This window comes from Micromys minutus (assembly GCF_963924665.1).
Source record: "Micromys minutus genome assembly, chromosome: 15".
NCBI classification, from domain to species: domain Eukaryota; kingdom Metazoa; phylum Chordata; class Mammalia; order Rodentia; family Muridae; genus Micromys; species Micromys minutus.
This window is the reverse complement of record NC_137984.1, coordinates 39,032,354-39,049,225: the sequence shown is the minus strand read 5'-3', so window position 1 is coordinate 39,049,225 and position 16,872 is coordinate 39,032,354. Positions and strand designations below refer to the sequence as shown.

The following is a 16,872-nucleotide window of genomic DNA, read 5'->3' as shown; positions in this document are numbered from 1 at the left end:
TCTTGGTTATGATGTTTGTGCCGGAATAGAAACCCTGACTAAGACAAATTGGTACCAGCATAGTGGGGTATTCCTGTGACAAGCAAGATCATGTTTTGGGGAGGACTGTGGAAGGACTTTGGAACTAGAAGAGCCATTGGGATATTAAGAGCTCTGTAGGTGCTTGAAAGATAATGTTGAGAACAATGCAGAACACGGAGGCCTGGCTTGTGAAATTTCAGAGGGAAGATTAAAGACTCTTATCAGGGCTGTTGCTGTTTTGATTGTGAAGATTCTGTGGTTTTGGTTAGCTGGAGCTGAAAAATCAGCTGTGGTCAACAAGATACCAGAACTACTAAAGCAAAACTTTTGCATTACTGGGATTATTGATGCTAGTCAGCTGGAGCTAAGAAATTAGTGGTGATTAAAAAGAGACCAGCATCATTGAGGTGAAATCTTCTGGGAACCGTTTTCTGAGAGCACAAAGAAGCTGTGTTTCAAATGCTGTGTTGTATAGCCAAGGTTGTACCTTGTACTGTGGCTGGACTTGGTAATGTGTGGTACTGGTTTTGAAGGAATGAAGGGGTCATGGAGAGCAGCTGAGGAGGCTTGGCACTGTGAAAGGCCACTGAAGGCCATTGGTGAAGGTGCAGCCTCAGTTGCAGTTAATGCCCCAGGACTGAAGGAGTCATGCAAAGGAGTTGAGGCTTGGCACCATGAAGAGAGCCTATGAGAGGCTATTGGTGAAGCCTAGTTGCAGTGGAAGACAGCAGTGTTTTGGAAATGCCAGTGCCATATGATGACCACCAAGAACAGCAGCGGCAGTGGAGAACAGACAGCTGGAGCCTAGAAGACTAGGTGTGTGCTACAGTGGGCAGAGCTGGAGAAGTGACCCAAGCCCTTGAGGAGCCCAGAAGTTCATGAGTGGATCCCAGACACTGGATGATTATAGAATTTGCTTTTGCTTTTGATTGTGACGATGGCCTGATAATTTTCCCTCTTGAAGGAAGAAAGTATTTTAGTAGAGCCCACAGTTAAGAGACTTTGAATTAAAAAATAAAAACTTTAAATTTTAAAAGAGATTGGCTATTCTAAAGGGATTGAAATTTTAATATGTAAGATTTTGTAAAGACTGTGAGACTCTTAAGGTTATTTAGATCTTGGGGATGAATAGTGTTGAGGCTTAATAGTGATGTGTTTGTGTGTCAAGTTGATAAGGGGTCAATTGTACTGGCTGGTTTTATATCAACTTGACACAAGCTGGAGTTATCACAGAGAAAGGAGCCTCAGTTGAGGAAATGCCTCCATGAGATCCAGCTGTAAGGCATTTTCTCAACTAGTGATCAAGTGGGGAGGACCCAGCCCATTGTGGGAGGTGCCATCCCTGGGCTGGTAGAAAGCAGGCTGAGCAAGCCAGTAAGTAACATTACTCCATGGCCTCTGCATCAGCTCCTGCTTCCTGACCTGCTTGAGTTTTAGCCCTGACTTCCTCTGGTGATGAAGAGCAGTGTGGAATCATAAGATGAATAAACCCTTTCCTCCCCACCTTGCCTCTTGGTTATGATGTTTGTGCAGGAATAGAAACCCTGACTAAGACAGTGACTCTTGGCCTCTAGAAAGGTGCCACACACTTGGCCTCATCGACTTTCCTTGGTCATTAAGGGAGATTCCATAAGCCTTTTTTTTATCCTTGACTCTGAAGCCAGAAAGAACCATGTGGCGCAAGTGGCCAAGTCTGCTGCTTGCTGGGACTGGGACATGGTTTCCTTGTTCCATTACATCTTTACCAGCTTTCTGTTTTTGATGGTTTCCTTCACCACTTAAGTCTGCCAATCCTGGAGCTTGCCCTGTAAACCAGGCTGGCCTTGAACTCAGAAATCTGTATGCTTCTGTCTCCTGAAGTGCTGCGATTAAAGGTGTGTACACCATCCCTGGACCTAAGCTTTTTTTGAATTCCCTTTCACAAGTTGGAAACTTAGCTGGGTTGAGTCTTCTCCTGAGTTCACCATCCCTTCATTCCATTTTACATCTGGCTTTTCTTTAATCTGTTTGTCTTCTTGAACACAGGATTTAGCTCCATTCTTCCTGGTGTTCCTTTCTCTTAAATTGTACATTCTGTAGCTTTCCTTGCTTGGCTTACACCTTTTCGTTATATATCTTCATAAGTATGGCAACTAATAACTACAAGACAGTCAGTACTAGGCTGTTTTGAAATCTCTTCTGCAAATGCAATTAATCCAAAACTCTTCAATTCATCCTTGGGTATATTTTTTGAACAAGAGCAAAAAATAATCACACTCTTCATCAAAACATTACAGGAATGATCTCCAGGCAACAGACTAAAATCCTTCTCCTCAGAAACCTCTTGAGCTGGGGCCCCCACAGTTCAAAGTGCCCTCAGCACCACTGTCTTCCACATCCCACTTAAACCATTCCACTGCTTTCCTAATCCAGAGTCCCCAAATTATATCCCTCCACACAAAAGCATGGTCCTTTACAGCAGGCCTATCACAGCAATACCCTGCCCCTGGTATCAACCTTTGTCTTAAGTTTATGTTTTATTGCTGCGAAGAGACACCATGACCATGGCAATTCTTACAAAGAAAAACATTTAATTGGGGCTGGTTTATAGTTTCAGAGGTTCAGTCCATTATCAATCATAGTGGGAAGCATGGCAGCATGAAGGCAGAAATGGTGCTGGAGAAAGAACTGAGAATTCTATATCTGGATCTGTAAGCAGCAGAAAGAAACTGTACCACATTGGGTGTAGCTTGAGCATAGGAGAACTCAAAGCCTACCTCACAGGGACACACTTCCTCCAACAAAGCCACACTTTCTAACAGTGCCACTCTCTATGGGCCAACCACTCAAACACACTAGTCTCTGTGGGCCATTCCTATTCAAACCACCACAGAACCCCAGTACAATAAGAAATGAACAGGAGAATTACTGGGGTTTGTTGACTGCCAGCCTACCTCCAAATTCAGCAAGAGACCCTTTCTGATAGGTTGAAGACACCCAGTGTCCACCACTGATCTCGAAGAGTACATAGGCACACACACATAATAAACCTGAGCTAAGCCAGGAAAGAACTTTCAAAGTTATTCTAAGGAACTGAAGGATGGGGAGCTACAGAGCTTTTAAGTAGAGTGGAAAACATGGTTATAACTGTCTTTTAAAGATTTGTTTTAAATAATCTCATTAATTCTTTGATAATTCAACATATTTGCATTTTTACCATATTCACCCAAACTTCTGCTAGTGATTTCCAGACCCACTGTCATCTGCATCCTCGCAACTTTGTCTTATTATTATTTAAAGAAATTGTCAAGACCAGCAGTGTTACTACATTCCTGGATATGGGGCCATACATTGGAGCCTAGTACACTTATTAGGGACCACACTCTTTCCCAGAAACCATCAACCATCCATAGTACCTCAGTTAGGGGTAGGAATTCACGAACCTCTTCCCCTCCAGGCTGGGATGTTGGCTTGCTTGATCTTACGGATCTTAGCAACAAATCTTAAATCTGCGTGCTTGATTTGGAGTGACTGCAGAATCCAGAAAACTAGAAAGGGATCAGTAATGGAGAGGAGAATTGTGTGTGTGTGTGTGTGTGACACATGTTTATAAGCCTCTTGGCACAGATGCTAGAAACCAAACTCTGGTCTTCCCCAGAACAGTATATACCATGCTCTTAATCACTGAACCATTCCTTCAGTCTTTGTTGTTGCTGCTGTTGTTGTTTTTGGTTTTCAAGATAAGGTCTCCCTGTGCAGCCCTGCTGTTCTAGAGCTCACTTTGTAGAGTTCCACAACAAACTGGCCTCACACTCACAGAGATCCTCCTATCTCTGCTTTCTAAGTTTGGGGATCAAAGGTGTGCACCACTATACCCACTCATCTCTCCAATGTTTAGAACCGTGTTTGAGAAGTTAAGTACTTGCAGCGGGATAGGGGGAATGACTGGAAATAAAGGCAGAGCATCCAGATCTGTTAGAGGTGACGCCCACAGAGTGTGTGAGAGAGGAGAGGCAAGCCCCCTGCAGTAAGGCAGTGTGGAGAGGAGAGAGGAGTGAAGGCTGGGGTACAGTCCAGGGTATGCGTACAACAATCAAGTCTAAAGATGTAAACCAAGGTGGCGGTGAGAGGACGGAGGAAAGGCAAAGGAGAGAATTCTCTTTAACACACGGAACCACGCGTGGACTGAGGGGGCAGCGGGGAGTTACCCGTCTCATCACTGACCCTATAAAAAAACTAAGTAAAAGCAAAGCCAGGGTTCAGAACAGGAGAAGCGGAACTACTACCTAGAACAGAGTATAAAAACAATATGGCACCGTGAATATGATCCCATGAGTCACTCCTGTCCATGTCAAAACCCAAGGAAAAGGTTATCTGGACAAACAGTGGAATTCTGCTCAGAAACTGGGACAGAGAGAGGTGAACTACTATAGTAAAAATAATAAAAAGGAGACTAAGCATTGCAGTTTTTCAAAACTCTGGAAAATACAAAGCCACTTGCAGTGGCAGAAAGCGAGTGGCCATGGGGAGAGGGAACACGGGGTCAGACGTGGAGAAACGTCTGGGCGAGCATAATACGCTGTGCTGATGGATGAACGTGTGGGTTTTCACGTATGCCTCAGTAAAGTGACTGAGAACCACAGGCAAAATGTCAAGGGACGATCTGCTTTCTTCTCTACCCAATCTTATTTTAGATAGAAGTTTCTCAGTTAGAAACGATTTTATAGTCATTCCTCTTTTTGCCGCTTAGCCCTAGTTATAAAATGAACAATGACTAAAAAACAAAACAAACCTTAAAAAAAAAAACACTTGGAAAAATTTAAAATCAGTGTCATAAAATTGACAGCTCTGGCCAACATGAACTAATCAATGATGCCTCAATGAACTGGTAACTGCACACCGATACAAAGAAGCCTGGCTTCACTGCTAAGGAGATGCCTGGTTTACTATCTTAGTTCTGAAGCAACCAGTGGATTCCTTAACCCAATTCTCTCACTAGTTTTGTCTCTGAAGCTTCCCTGAGGTCATGCCCATGGGCCAGGTTCATATATAATGGTAACTTCTATCTAAAACCTCCCTCTACTGTAAAACCTAAACTAAATCTACTGAAAACACAACCTGGGGCCAGAGAAATGCCTTAGCAAGTAAGGGCACTTCCTGTGTGACACTCTGAACCCACACAGTAGGAAGGAGAGAATCAACTCTTCTAAGTTGTCTTCTGACCTCCATAATTATATCATAGTAACTGTGAGCAAGCATGCACACGCACACGCACGCGCGCACACACATGTGCACACACACAGGCACACATTAAATATTTTTAAAACACTACCAGAATGTTATCCTAAGGCAATTTCATCTAGAAAATTTAATAAACTTACTAACATGATTATATGCAGGTCAAACTGCAGTTTGATTACAAACATGCATGAAAGAATGACTTGAAAAAGAAGAGCCAGTCAGTAACAGGAACCTTGAAAGTCCAGGATATGGAATATGCCTTTCTCTCTACGCTTCATGGAGACCACAGGGTAACAGGCAATTTGAATCTCTGATTTGAAAGGTTCAGATTCATAGTCCTGAGCCTTTCAACTCTGTGGTTCTTCCCAAAGCAGAATGACCCACCTCTGTAGCTCATGGTAATAAATACCTAATATAACAAAATAGTTAAACAAAACCTTCCCAAGGCAGGTCAGCAATTTCCCTTCCATGTCACACATACCAATAAGGGACAGACAAAAAAAAATCTGAAATTTGGTAGGAAACAACCCACCAAACACTTTGCAACAGGGGTGTACCGTCAGCACAAGGACCCTGGGATATTTGGAGTGGTTGGTAAATGAGACATACAGACATGGACACATGTTTTCTAGACCATGAAATACAGGTTTTCCTACAAGAAAATCCCACTGGATGCTGGATGCCCTGTCAGGAGTTAGGTCTGTGTTTCTATAACAGTACAAGTTATTTGTAGGATAAAAGTGTGTGACTAAGATGTAGAGAAATCAAACATTAGAGCCTCAGGCTAATGCTTCCATAGCACAATAAGGTTCTGTAATGTCCTGGTTAGTATTAACTGCCAACTTGATACAACCTAGAATTATCTAGGAAGAGAATCTCAATTGAGGAAGTGCCCTAAATCAGATGGATCTGTGGGCCATGTAAGGGACTGTCTTGATTAAAAATTGATCCCAAGCCACTGTGGTTCTGAAACTACATAAGAAAGCTAGCTGGGCTTAAGCTTGCCTGCCTGCCCGCCCACCTACCCACCCACCAACATTGCCCTCCATGCTTCCTGCCTTGTAGCTTTGGCTGAGAAGTAAGATCTTTGATTGTAAGTACTGCTATGTAGGATGACAAAGCAGGCCTCTCTCAAGGTCCTGCCTTGAAGTCCTCCAGTCTAGTAACAGACCCTGACCTGGGAATATATGTCAAGAAAACCCCTTCCCCTCTAAATTGTCTTTGGTCATAATTTCTTATCACAATAACAGACATGAATCTAGAACAAACAACAAAAGTGTAAATCATTGTTTAAGATAACCACAGCAGCTTACAAAAAGTTGATGTTCTTACATCTGTTCAGAGTTTTAAGAACACAATCTATGTGTAGTGAGCTTCTAGAATGGATTTAAGCAGTGTTTCCCCTTACTTTTAGTGACAACTGAAAAAAGAGAATGTGTTACACATACTGTTGGTTGAAGATGGTCACAATTATTTCTAACTGCACATAAAATGTCCTGCAAAATTATGGATGGTCTTTGTGTACACAGTGATCTGAACCTTTTCGCTGCTGTTCACTGTAAATTATCAGTGGCTTTTCCAAGAAGTCCTTAATCTACAGCAACAGGAATAGATTCCTTAAGAATTAAAATACTGTGACTCGAAATAATCCATTCATGGTATTACCAAGGATTCTGGCTTGAAATGGAAACCCTAGGGTTGAATAGAAAAATACAGCATGAATATCCTGAAGCCAGAGAGGATGTCTTGATAGTGAGGCTCCTCTCTGCTATCATTTCCACAAGAGAAAAAAACATTTCCCCAATATAAAACACTTGCTTTATAAAGTGTGTGAGGTGTCTCTCTCTAGTAAATCTTCAGGAGTCTGAGGGTACAGAGGGGCTTCATAGGTTTGGTGCATTTGCTGCTATTGAAGAATGGAGTTCAATTCCAAGCACCAACATGGTTGCTCACAACCGGGAAAACTCTAGTTCCAGGGATCCAATGCCCTCTGCTGGCCTCTGTGGGCGCCTGCACTCATGTGCAGATACCCACACAAAAATACACAGGCACATATAATAAAAAAAAGAATAAAAATAAATGTTAAAGAATGTTCTGGAGTCTAAAACACAAGTGAGGGTAAGGTTCGGAAGCACAGATCCTTCACAGACACAGAGCCCACCAGAAGGTAGGGAACCTCCTTATCCAAAAACTCAAGCAGACCAGAGTCCAGCTCCCTGGTGTGTGAGCCTTACCTGTCGCTGCTGGCTGAGGAGCAGGAGCCCAAGCTGCTGGCCCCGGCGTCGGAGTCGCCTTCCTCCTCTTCTTCTTCCTGTGAGGACAGGTCTTCAGGGAACTCGGGCGGGCGCCCACGCGAGTCTGCCCTCGCGGGATCCGCCATCCTCTCGGTTGCGAGAGGTCCGGGGTTGGGGTCGGTTCTCAGACTCCAGAGCCCGCAATCCGCGCCTCCAGCAGCACCGCCATTTTGACTGACCTGGCCACGTGACCCCGATACCCAGCTGCGATTGGCTGGGGCGCCGGTTGCCCGGGAGACGGGGAAGCTTCGCAGTACAGGCGCGAGCAGTTTTGGGAGCCAGAGTGCTCTTCTCACCGGTTGTGCAAACTTGGTTGTTTGGCATTTATTTCCCCATGCTCCTCTACGCGGAGGGCCAGGCAGAAATTCTTTTTCACCTTTTCTTTTTTTTCTTTTCCTATTGACAGCTTGTTACAATTATGTTTTAAAATTGTGATCCAAAAGGGTAGGTTTTATTTGGCTAGTTTTGTGGGTTTTCTTTGTTTTGTCTTGACAAACAGTGCCTTAGAGGCAAAAAAGACCCTCTGCATTCATGCACTTCTAGGTGCTAATGCAAATACCTCAATTCTTTTTTTAAAAAATTATTTGTGACTTATGAATAGCTACATTAATTATGTTTAAGGTACGTAATAGCTACCATTGAGTCGTCCATAATTAATGTCATATGCCATCCTAAATATTTGCATACAACGAAGTAAATGGTTTTCCATATTTAAGTTAAAAACTAGAGTTTAGTGAATTAAGAATGGGTACAGACCTATATAAATGAACTTTAAGCATTACAACACACTACATTTTCTCCTCAGGGTCCTCTAGGTTCCCTTATCTGTGGCTTTATTTTCCAAGATCGGCCAATGTGTGAAAGTATTAGGTGATAAGTTCCAGAATGGAACAACACATTCTAGATTGCTCATTACTCTGGGTTATGTGGGGAAACCTCACGCGGTCTTGCTCCATCCCACTGGGTAGTAAACCCTTTTTTTGTCTGGTGTATGCACATTGTATATGCAGCATACCTGTTAGTCACAGTAGCTGACTGGTTAGAAGACAAGGCACCAAAGCATCAGTACCACACTGACTGTACTTAAGTAAGATGATCAACAATTGGTTACAATGCTTAAATTATTCACCTAATATCACTCTGTGTCTAGGGTGAAAAAATCACCAAAGAGGATGCCTGTGACCTCAAAAGGTATGTCTTCCCACAATTAAGCAAGCAGAGGACATCAAGAGCGTCCATCTAATTCAGTGAACATCAGCAGTGTCTATGAAATCCAGTGGGCATCCAATCTCAGTAGTTTTGAAACTCAGACCCCACATGTTGAGGATCACTCCCCAAGACTGTTACCCCTTGACTGCCCTGCACTTTGGTAGCCATGAGCCCTGGCTTGGTTTTACTTGTCTACTGTCTGTAAAATGAGATTTCTGGAACTCTCTGTACTTGACTGATGCATTTGAGTGGCTCACAGATTCAGGAAAATTATTTTAGTTACCCTTTTACTGTACATCATTACAAAGACTATAGACAGACTCACAGGTGAGGTATGGGCGAAGGGGTGGTGCTTCAGTGGCTTTCCTCAGTGTTCTCTCTCCAAGACCCACCGCCTGCTCATCAACCTGGAAGCTCTATGAACCTCATCCATCCTTTTGGGTTCTTACAGAAACAGAGTCACAGACGGGCTGAATGGATAGATGGGTGTGTATCTATTCTTTTGAATGTCTTTCTCCTGAGGATGGAGCAGGACCACTCTGAGATGACAATTGTCTTGTGGCCTACTGTCAGACCAGGAGGTCACTGTAATAAGGGGACTTTTCATAATAGTTGTGTTAAATGTTGATAGACTGTGTATACCTTTCCCCGCTGCAGTCTCAAACAATAAAATTTACCCAAGCGTCTATTGCGAACTGAAAGTGCTTTAGGCATCTGTTTGATAAGTTAGCCATTTGTTTGCTAGTTTGTTTACTTATTTATTTGGGACAGGATCTTACAGTGTAGCTCTGGCTGACCTGGAACTCACTAGGTAGTCCAGAATGGCTTCCTTCCTTCCTTCCTTTTTTAGATTTTTTTTAAATTTATTGTATGTATAGGATTGCTTTGTTTTCAGACACACCAGAAGAGGGAATCAGATTCCATTACAGATGGTTGTGAGCTACCTTGTGGGTGCTGGGAATTGAACTCAGGATCTTTGAAAGAGTAGCTCTTAGCCGCTGAGCCATCTCCAGCCCCCGACCCCTGCCGGGCTAGCTTTATATTCACAGAGATTGTCGTGTCTCTGCTTCCCATGTGCTTGGAAATGAAGATGTACAATTCTGTGCACTTCTTCACTTTCAAAGCAACCTATTACAAGTCTTAAAGAGTAAAAGACATTTTAAAGTATTTTATCTTGTGTATAGGACGGTTTTGCCTGCAAGTAAGTCTGTGCGTGCCTGGTGTCCTCGGAGACCAGAAGAGAGCTGCAGACCCCCTAAAATGTGAGTTCCAGACAGTTGTGAGCTGCCATGTAGGTTCTGGGAATCGATCTAATCCAGGTCCTCCACAAGAGCAGCAAATTCTCTCCACTGCCATCTCTCCAGCGCCATAAAAGACATTTTCAATGGCAAAATGTCCAGTTTTCTTCCCACAAGCAATGGTCTATAATTTATTTCTATGCACATCTATTAATTTTACACTGTGCTCTTCGACCTCTCTGGTTACTTCACTAAAGAACAGGGCCCATTCTGTTTAGTCTTACAATGTTTCTCGAGGTTCAGGATGAAGTTGCAGCTCACTTTATAGAGTGCTTATGTCTCATACAAGAAGCCTTGAGTTCCACCCCAGCATTACATAAATCAGCTGTGGTAGCGCATGTCTGCAAACCCAGCCCTAGGGAGACGGGTAGGAGGAGCAGAAGTTCATGGCCATCCTTGACTACAGAGAGAAATGGAGGCCAGCCTGGGATTAATGAGATTCAGCCTCAAAAACCTTTTGCCCTGAATCAAAAAAACCGAGGATCACCTAGGAGTTAGATACTTTAATTCCTATTATACGTTAACCAAATTAAGCAAATGTGTCCGACTTGTTTGATCAAACAGAACCACCCAGGGCTTACTAATGGTACAGATTTGAGATCTTGCCCTACTCAACGAGATCAGAATCCACAGAGAAGCTTAGAAATCTCTGGGGATTTTTGTTTGTTTGTTTTGATAGATTTACTTTTTTCTTACATATATAAATATGTTGCTTGCATGTATGTCTAGGTACCATGTGCTTGCCTGGTACCCGAGGAGGTCAGAAGAGAACGTTCGGTCCCTTAGAACTGGAGTTACAGATGGTTGTGAGCCACCATGTGGGTCCTGGGAATCAAACTGGGTCCTCTGCAAGAACAAGTGTTCTGAACCTCTCTCCAGTCTCTAAATCTCTATTTTAAATGAGGACCTTGAATGCCTCTGCAGTCTTGGGAAATCATGCCTAAGCGTTGCCCAATCTCTGTGCTTCTTTGGGACAGGAAGGCTGGCATTCTTGAGCACTCTGCCACTGCCCCCTCTTGGTGAATCTGACCTGTGGATGAATCGCTCCACAGACTCTCCATCTGTCCCACCTCCAGCGCATCAGTCTCTACACGCTTCACTTTCCTGTTCTCTAAATCCAGATAGCAGTCCCCACTGCGCAGGACTGTTTGGAGTCTAGTGTTTGCATTAATGCACGTAACACAACTAGTGCAAGCATTGCCTGTAGACTGAGCCACTCTCGTAGACTTACGGAAGTCTCCTGATGCCTCTACATAATGCATTTGTCCAAATACAACTCTTCTCTTTAAGTCACAACAGCCGTCTTTACATTGCCTTCCAGACACACCTCTACTTTCTATCTCTATTTGATTTCTTCAATCAAATGCCCCATGGAATTCTCACCAGAGAATATCTGTCTCTCATAGTATTTGTGTATGTATGCATGTGTGTATGTATGTATGTATGCATACATGTATGTATGTATGCATGTGTGTATGTATGTATGTATGTATGCATGTGTGTATGTATGCATGTGTGTATGTATGTATGTATGCATACATGTATGTATGTATGCATGTGTGTATGTATGTATGTATGCATGTGTGTATGTATGTATGCATGTGTGTATGTATGTATGCATGTGTGTATGTATGTATGTATGCATGTGTGTATGTATGTATGCATGCATGCATGTATGTATGGCATATTAGGTGCATACATGCTACCAAATGACAGTCTCCTGGAGATAAGAGATGACTGGTTGTTTCTTCTTTAAACTTCTCTCATTTCACAAACTTGAATCACAGAAAAAAGGAAAAAGGATCCCCATAAAAGCATGTTGTCTAAGACAGGTTCCTTGCACTAGCTACTTGGTCTATCAGCTTCCTTGGCTAAGTAAGTTCCACCTGTTAGCTGATTGGGAAGAAAGGGAAGAGAAAGAGAAAGAGAGGGTCTACCCTGCTTGCTTGGTCTGTTGTACACACTCATGTACATCTTGACCACAATGATTTTTTTTATCATTAACTTAATTGGGAGGGGTATCAGCAAATTGTATTTCTAACTTTGTTAATATTTAATATTCTTATATGTGTTGGGAAAGGATGGAGAAAGAAAATTAAGGTGGCATTTTTTCAGGGCTTTGTGAAGATATCCTGTTAGTCTAAGGGCTTAATAATTGAAAATCACAAGAAAACTAAAGATTTAGAACTGGGGTCTATTCTCATTTTCTATTTTTGACTGTATAAAAATAGAAGCCCAAAAATGTTTAGTTGAATAGTTCATGGTCCTTGTTTCCACTGATTGCCATCTCAATTAGGCAAACAATACAATTCAGACATAAAATACGCCAGATAAGAACACAATTAAATATTTACTATAGCAGCAGGCTGAAGGCTCTTTATTTAGTAGCAGGAGGAGGTAGCAATGAGGGATAAGTATAAACAGGGCCACAGGGATGATATTCATTTAAACCACAGGACAAAGTGTATTTAATATAGTTTTGTAAGAAACTAATTGATATTGCCTTAAATGTGAACACAGAAATTATACTTTATAAGCTAAGCATAATAATTTCTTAAAAATTATTTTAAGGTAATTATTTTCTAAATCAATGTTAGGTCAATAAATATCATTTAAAACATCAAGTCTTTCTAACTTTCTAAATTTTGGAATTGTCCAAAATTTAAGATAGAATCATAGTATACAAAAGACACTTCTGCAATGCCAAATTTATGTTATGAACTTACATTCCGAAATTTAAATTTTCTCATGTGAAAATGGAATGCCTCCCTGTACAGGACTTAACTGCTGCAAGATCATTTAGGTGAGAAAAGAACACAGAGAAGGCTTCAGAGGCAGGATTGGACTGAGGTAGCTCAGGCTTGTTTAACACGCACAAGACCATAGGCTCGGTCCTCACCGCTGCAAAAAACCAACAAGGGGATTAGATTATTCCCACTGGGTGTGGGATACCCAGTGACCAGAGCAGATGACACACCATTTGAGCACCAAGCCTGATTCATCTGTTTCTTGTCTTTATTCTCTGTCTCTACTTAAACATTATAATGCATTTGGTGAACTTTTTCGCCAGCCAGAAAGAAAGGAGGGCCTTACCATAGGAATGTGCAGCCTGGAGAATTACTGATGGTCCACAGTCGACTGGTAATGAGAAAAGAAAGGAACAAAGAGCAGACAGGAGAGTCAGGAAAGACAACAGCACACAGGAGCTCAAAAGTATCACTAGCACCGTTTAAAATCTGTGGTGCTGTGAGCCCTGCAGTCACCTGCAGTGATGGTCAAATGCAGAAGCTCTATGCATTCCTTGGTCAGACATTTGTGCCCTCCGAGCCTAGAACTAAAGACAAATTGAATGTGGACTAAGTTTTCTCATGTGAACACAGCACTAACAATTTACCCACCACATGGTAGTGTTAAAATTCAAACGCCTCAGAGCTTAAAAAAATAAAGCACTATACATTTACACTGCATTTTTCTAACCTCCGATTTTATTATTTATTTATTTGCTTTCAGAGTTTAAAAAGATGTCTTTTACTACATTCTGACTGTTCGTCAATAGGGTATACATTTACTTTATAAAGTTTTAGGTACTTGATACATTTTGAATATACATATTTTTGCTGTTGACAAGAGTATTTTCATCTGTCTGCTGGCTTAGGTATCCACAGAACCCTTGCTCTTTGTCTAGTGCTATTATTAACCACGAGACAAACTGACCTTGCTGAGTTTCTGGGAGTCTCTAAGAATAGCCATCCACCTGTGCTTTGTGTTAGAGCTCAGGTGACAGGGACTAGCCATCCCTTATGTTTGAAAGGCCTTTATGTTCATAGAGTGTCACTGTGTCGTCAGAAACTCACAGCACCCACGGTGACATAATGTAGGTGTCACCCACGTTATGAAAGAAGTTACTAGACTGCCAAGCTACATGGCTCTGCACCAGAAAGACCACTCTGAGAAGGTTAAATTCCTGAGTCATGTGCATAAGTTGTTCAAAGATGTTCGGAAAATATTAATGAGTAGTAGGGATAATCAAGATGACACAAAACCATTAGCTTGCTTAAGTAAAAATAATTGGCAAATACCATTCTGAAGCCTTTCTCGACAGACCTCTCCACCAGAACAGACTAGCTGAAGTCCCCACTCACTGCTGAGTGACTGTCACTTCAGAGCTGTCACGTTCCTGCTACTATCTTTCTCAACAGGAAAGCAATTCAGTGCTGTGGGTTTTGAAAACCATATTTGCAATGGAAAACACACAAGTCATTAACAAAAGCTAGGAAGTCCTAGCTTTTACATTTAAATGTAAAACAAAGCTCCTTTCTTCACTCTGGGTTTCCTATGGTCTCTTTAAAGCAATTGCCAAAGCTTTGTAGATGATGCACAGGTATTTCTTTCTTTCTATTCTTCAGCAGTTTCACATGCATACAATGAGTTTCAGTTTGCTTCATGTCCTGTTATCCCGCCTCATCCTCTCTCTACTTTGATGTAGAGTTGCCTGCTTTCCCTCTTTCAAGCCTTTGAGTGTGTGTGTAACCCACTGGGCGGCCTGCACAAGCAAGAGATGTTTCTAAAAGGAAAACATGAAAATGTTGCCAAAACAACTTTAAAACACAAATTATGCACTGACCTAGATCACCTAGAATGCAGATAGACCGTTGGATAGGATTTAAAGGTTTTCTATTATTTTCATACAAACCTTTACATATGTAAGCAAAAGATACTAGAAAAGCATGAATGTGTTGGAGAATATACCTACGCCAAGGGGGAGAGAAATTGACTCGGGACAAGTTTTAAAGCAGGTGTTTTGACAACACAAAATGATAAAAAGATATAAAGTAATAAAAAACACACAATCGGTGGAACGCAAAGCCAAAAAGATTTTCATATTCAGTTAAGAAGAAATCACTGTTAGCCAGGTCCTGGCAAACAGATGGGAGCCGTTATTTGTAATTCAGATGGAGTGGCTTTTCATCCTAACGCTGAGCAGGTGTATTCCAGAAATACCCATTCTGAAATGACCACCTCAGTTTGAGGGCTGGAGTTTAAACTCCCTCTTCATTCACGCAGGCTGTGCTTTCAATGTGAAGTCCGGTGGTGTTAATAAGTTTTTTTTTTTCCTACTTGATATTTCAAACAAGAAAAATATGAAGAAATTCTGTTGCAGTGGAGTCCGGCGCTTAAAACAGATTTCCCTCCCAGCTTGGCCAACCCTGTGGCTTGAGAGGATTTCCAGTGAGTACACTACTCAGGGTCGCTCCTGAACTGCAATGTTATCAAATGCAAGGGGGAGCCGTCCTTGGGAATTTAGCTCCTCGTTTGACAATATTTAATTCTACATGGCAACAGCTGACTTGCGGGGTGGAGAGTTTGAGTCCAGAAAACATCAAGTTTCAGAAGACAGCTCTCAAGTCGAAGAAACCCAACTTTAAAACCCCTTGCACACTGCTGCCTCCTTCCCACGGCGCATATGGTTTTGTACAAAGACTTAAAAGGGTCATTTGAAACGTTTACAGATGACAGAACTCACACAAACCTCCTCTCCTTCACCACAAACGTGTTCAAGAGAAACTCATTTATTTCGGAGTCCCCTGTCCATCATATCTCTTTAAGGCCAGGCTTTTGGAGTTAACGTTAACTGTTCGTCCACTCACTGCACAAGTGAAATTTTTTCTCCTGGATCCCTTTCTCGCCAATAAACTCATCGCCCCCGATACGCGTGGGTTTTAATCTTTGTTCGTCTATTCTGCGTAAAAGATAGGGTTGGATAAGCTAATGGAAAGTTGGGGCTCTCTTCCTTAGAACTCCTATGCTGTGCGGTTAATGTCCCGAGGTGCTAAGAGGGTGGGGCGAAATTGGGTTTATTAAAAAAGAAATTCTTTCTAATTCCACTCACAAAGTCCAGGCAGAGTCCCAGCTTGCTCTTAACCCCCTTCAGAAAGTGTAGAACAGCCTGACAGACACTTAGCTTCTTATAATCAGTTCCCTTCAGAGCCTCACAGAATCAATTCCACTGGGCTAGAGTCTCCCCAACGCCCCAGAACCCACTCTGGCAGAGGAGCCCAGCATCTAGCCGAACCCCGCCTCCGAGCCCAGCCTGGTTGCATCCCTGGAGCCACACTGACCTGTGTAGCAGGACGCGCTGCACCGAATCCAGGTCCTCCAGGTTGCGGGGCGCAGGCTTGGGGATGCTGGTCCTGCCGCTCCCCTGAAACATTCCCGTAGGGAGCCGCCTCGAGGACAAACCTCGGGGCGACTGCGGGTGTCAGCAGGTCCCCAGCTCGCCTGCGGATCTGATGAAGGACACCGAATGTCCCGGTGACACCGTGGATCCGTACACCCTGGGATCGCCCGCTGCAGGGATCGCTCGGTCCTGGCAGGTGGGCGCTCTGGGGGTGCAGCCCAGGTCCCCAGGGCCAGGGTGGTGAGCGGCCCCTCTCAGTGCCCAGGGTCCCTGAGACGGCTCAGGGGCGCTCTCTCGCCGCCTAGTGCGCGCTCCGCGCCTCACCCGGAGTTTGCCTACATTGGGCAGTTCTAGCCTAGAACGCCGGTGTTCAGGCGCCGCCCCAGGGAAGGACACTGTCACCTGAGGCCACCAAAGAGCCAGGAGAGGAGGAGGTGCTTGCAGGACAGATGCGCCTGCCCTGGGGCTGTGCTGCAGACTGAGAGAGTGAGTTGAGAAGAGGAGCCAGATGCCCCTGTGGGTGGGAATTTAAACACTTTAACCGTATGCGTGCTGTGCAGTAGCGCTCTCCTTTCTTTCCCCCCACTCAGAGGCTGCGGCAGAGGATAGTCACCAGTTGGAGGCCCGGCCTGATCTATATAAGGAGTGCCAG

At 43.2% G+C, this 16,872-nt stretch overlaps 1 protein-coding gene across 3 annotated transcripts in view; it reads right to left on the bottom strand.

Moving 5' to 3' along the window:
• Window positions 1–16,253, bottom strand: part of INTU (inturned planar cell polarity protein) — a gene marked incomplete at both ends in the record, with an annotated part of 73,077 nt that extends 56,824 nt beyond the window's left edge. For 2 of the 3 annotated variants that reach the window (XM_080929649.1, XM_080929650.1), the window contains one exon: window positions 7,476–7,680. In XM_080929649.1, the coding sequence (XP_080785775.1) occupies window positions 7,476–7,621 (146 nt within the window). Of the gene's footprint in view, window positions 1–7,475; window positions 7,681–16,161 lie in introns of those variants that run through there. The other variant, XM_080929651.1, reaches the window with a different exon arrangement.
• Window positions 16,254–16,872: the final 619 nt, after the last annotated feature.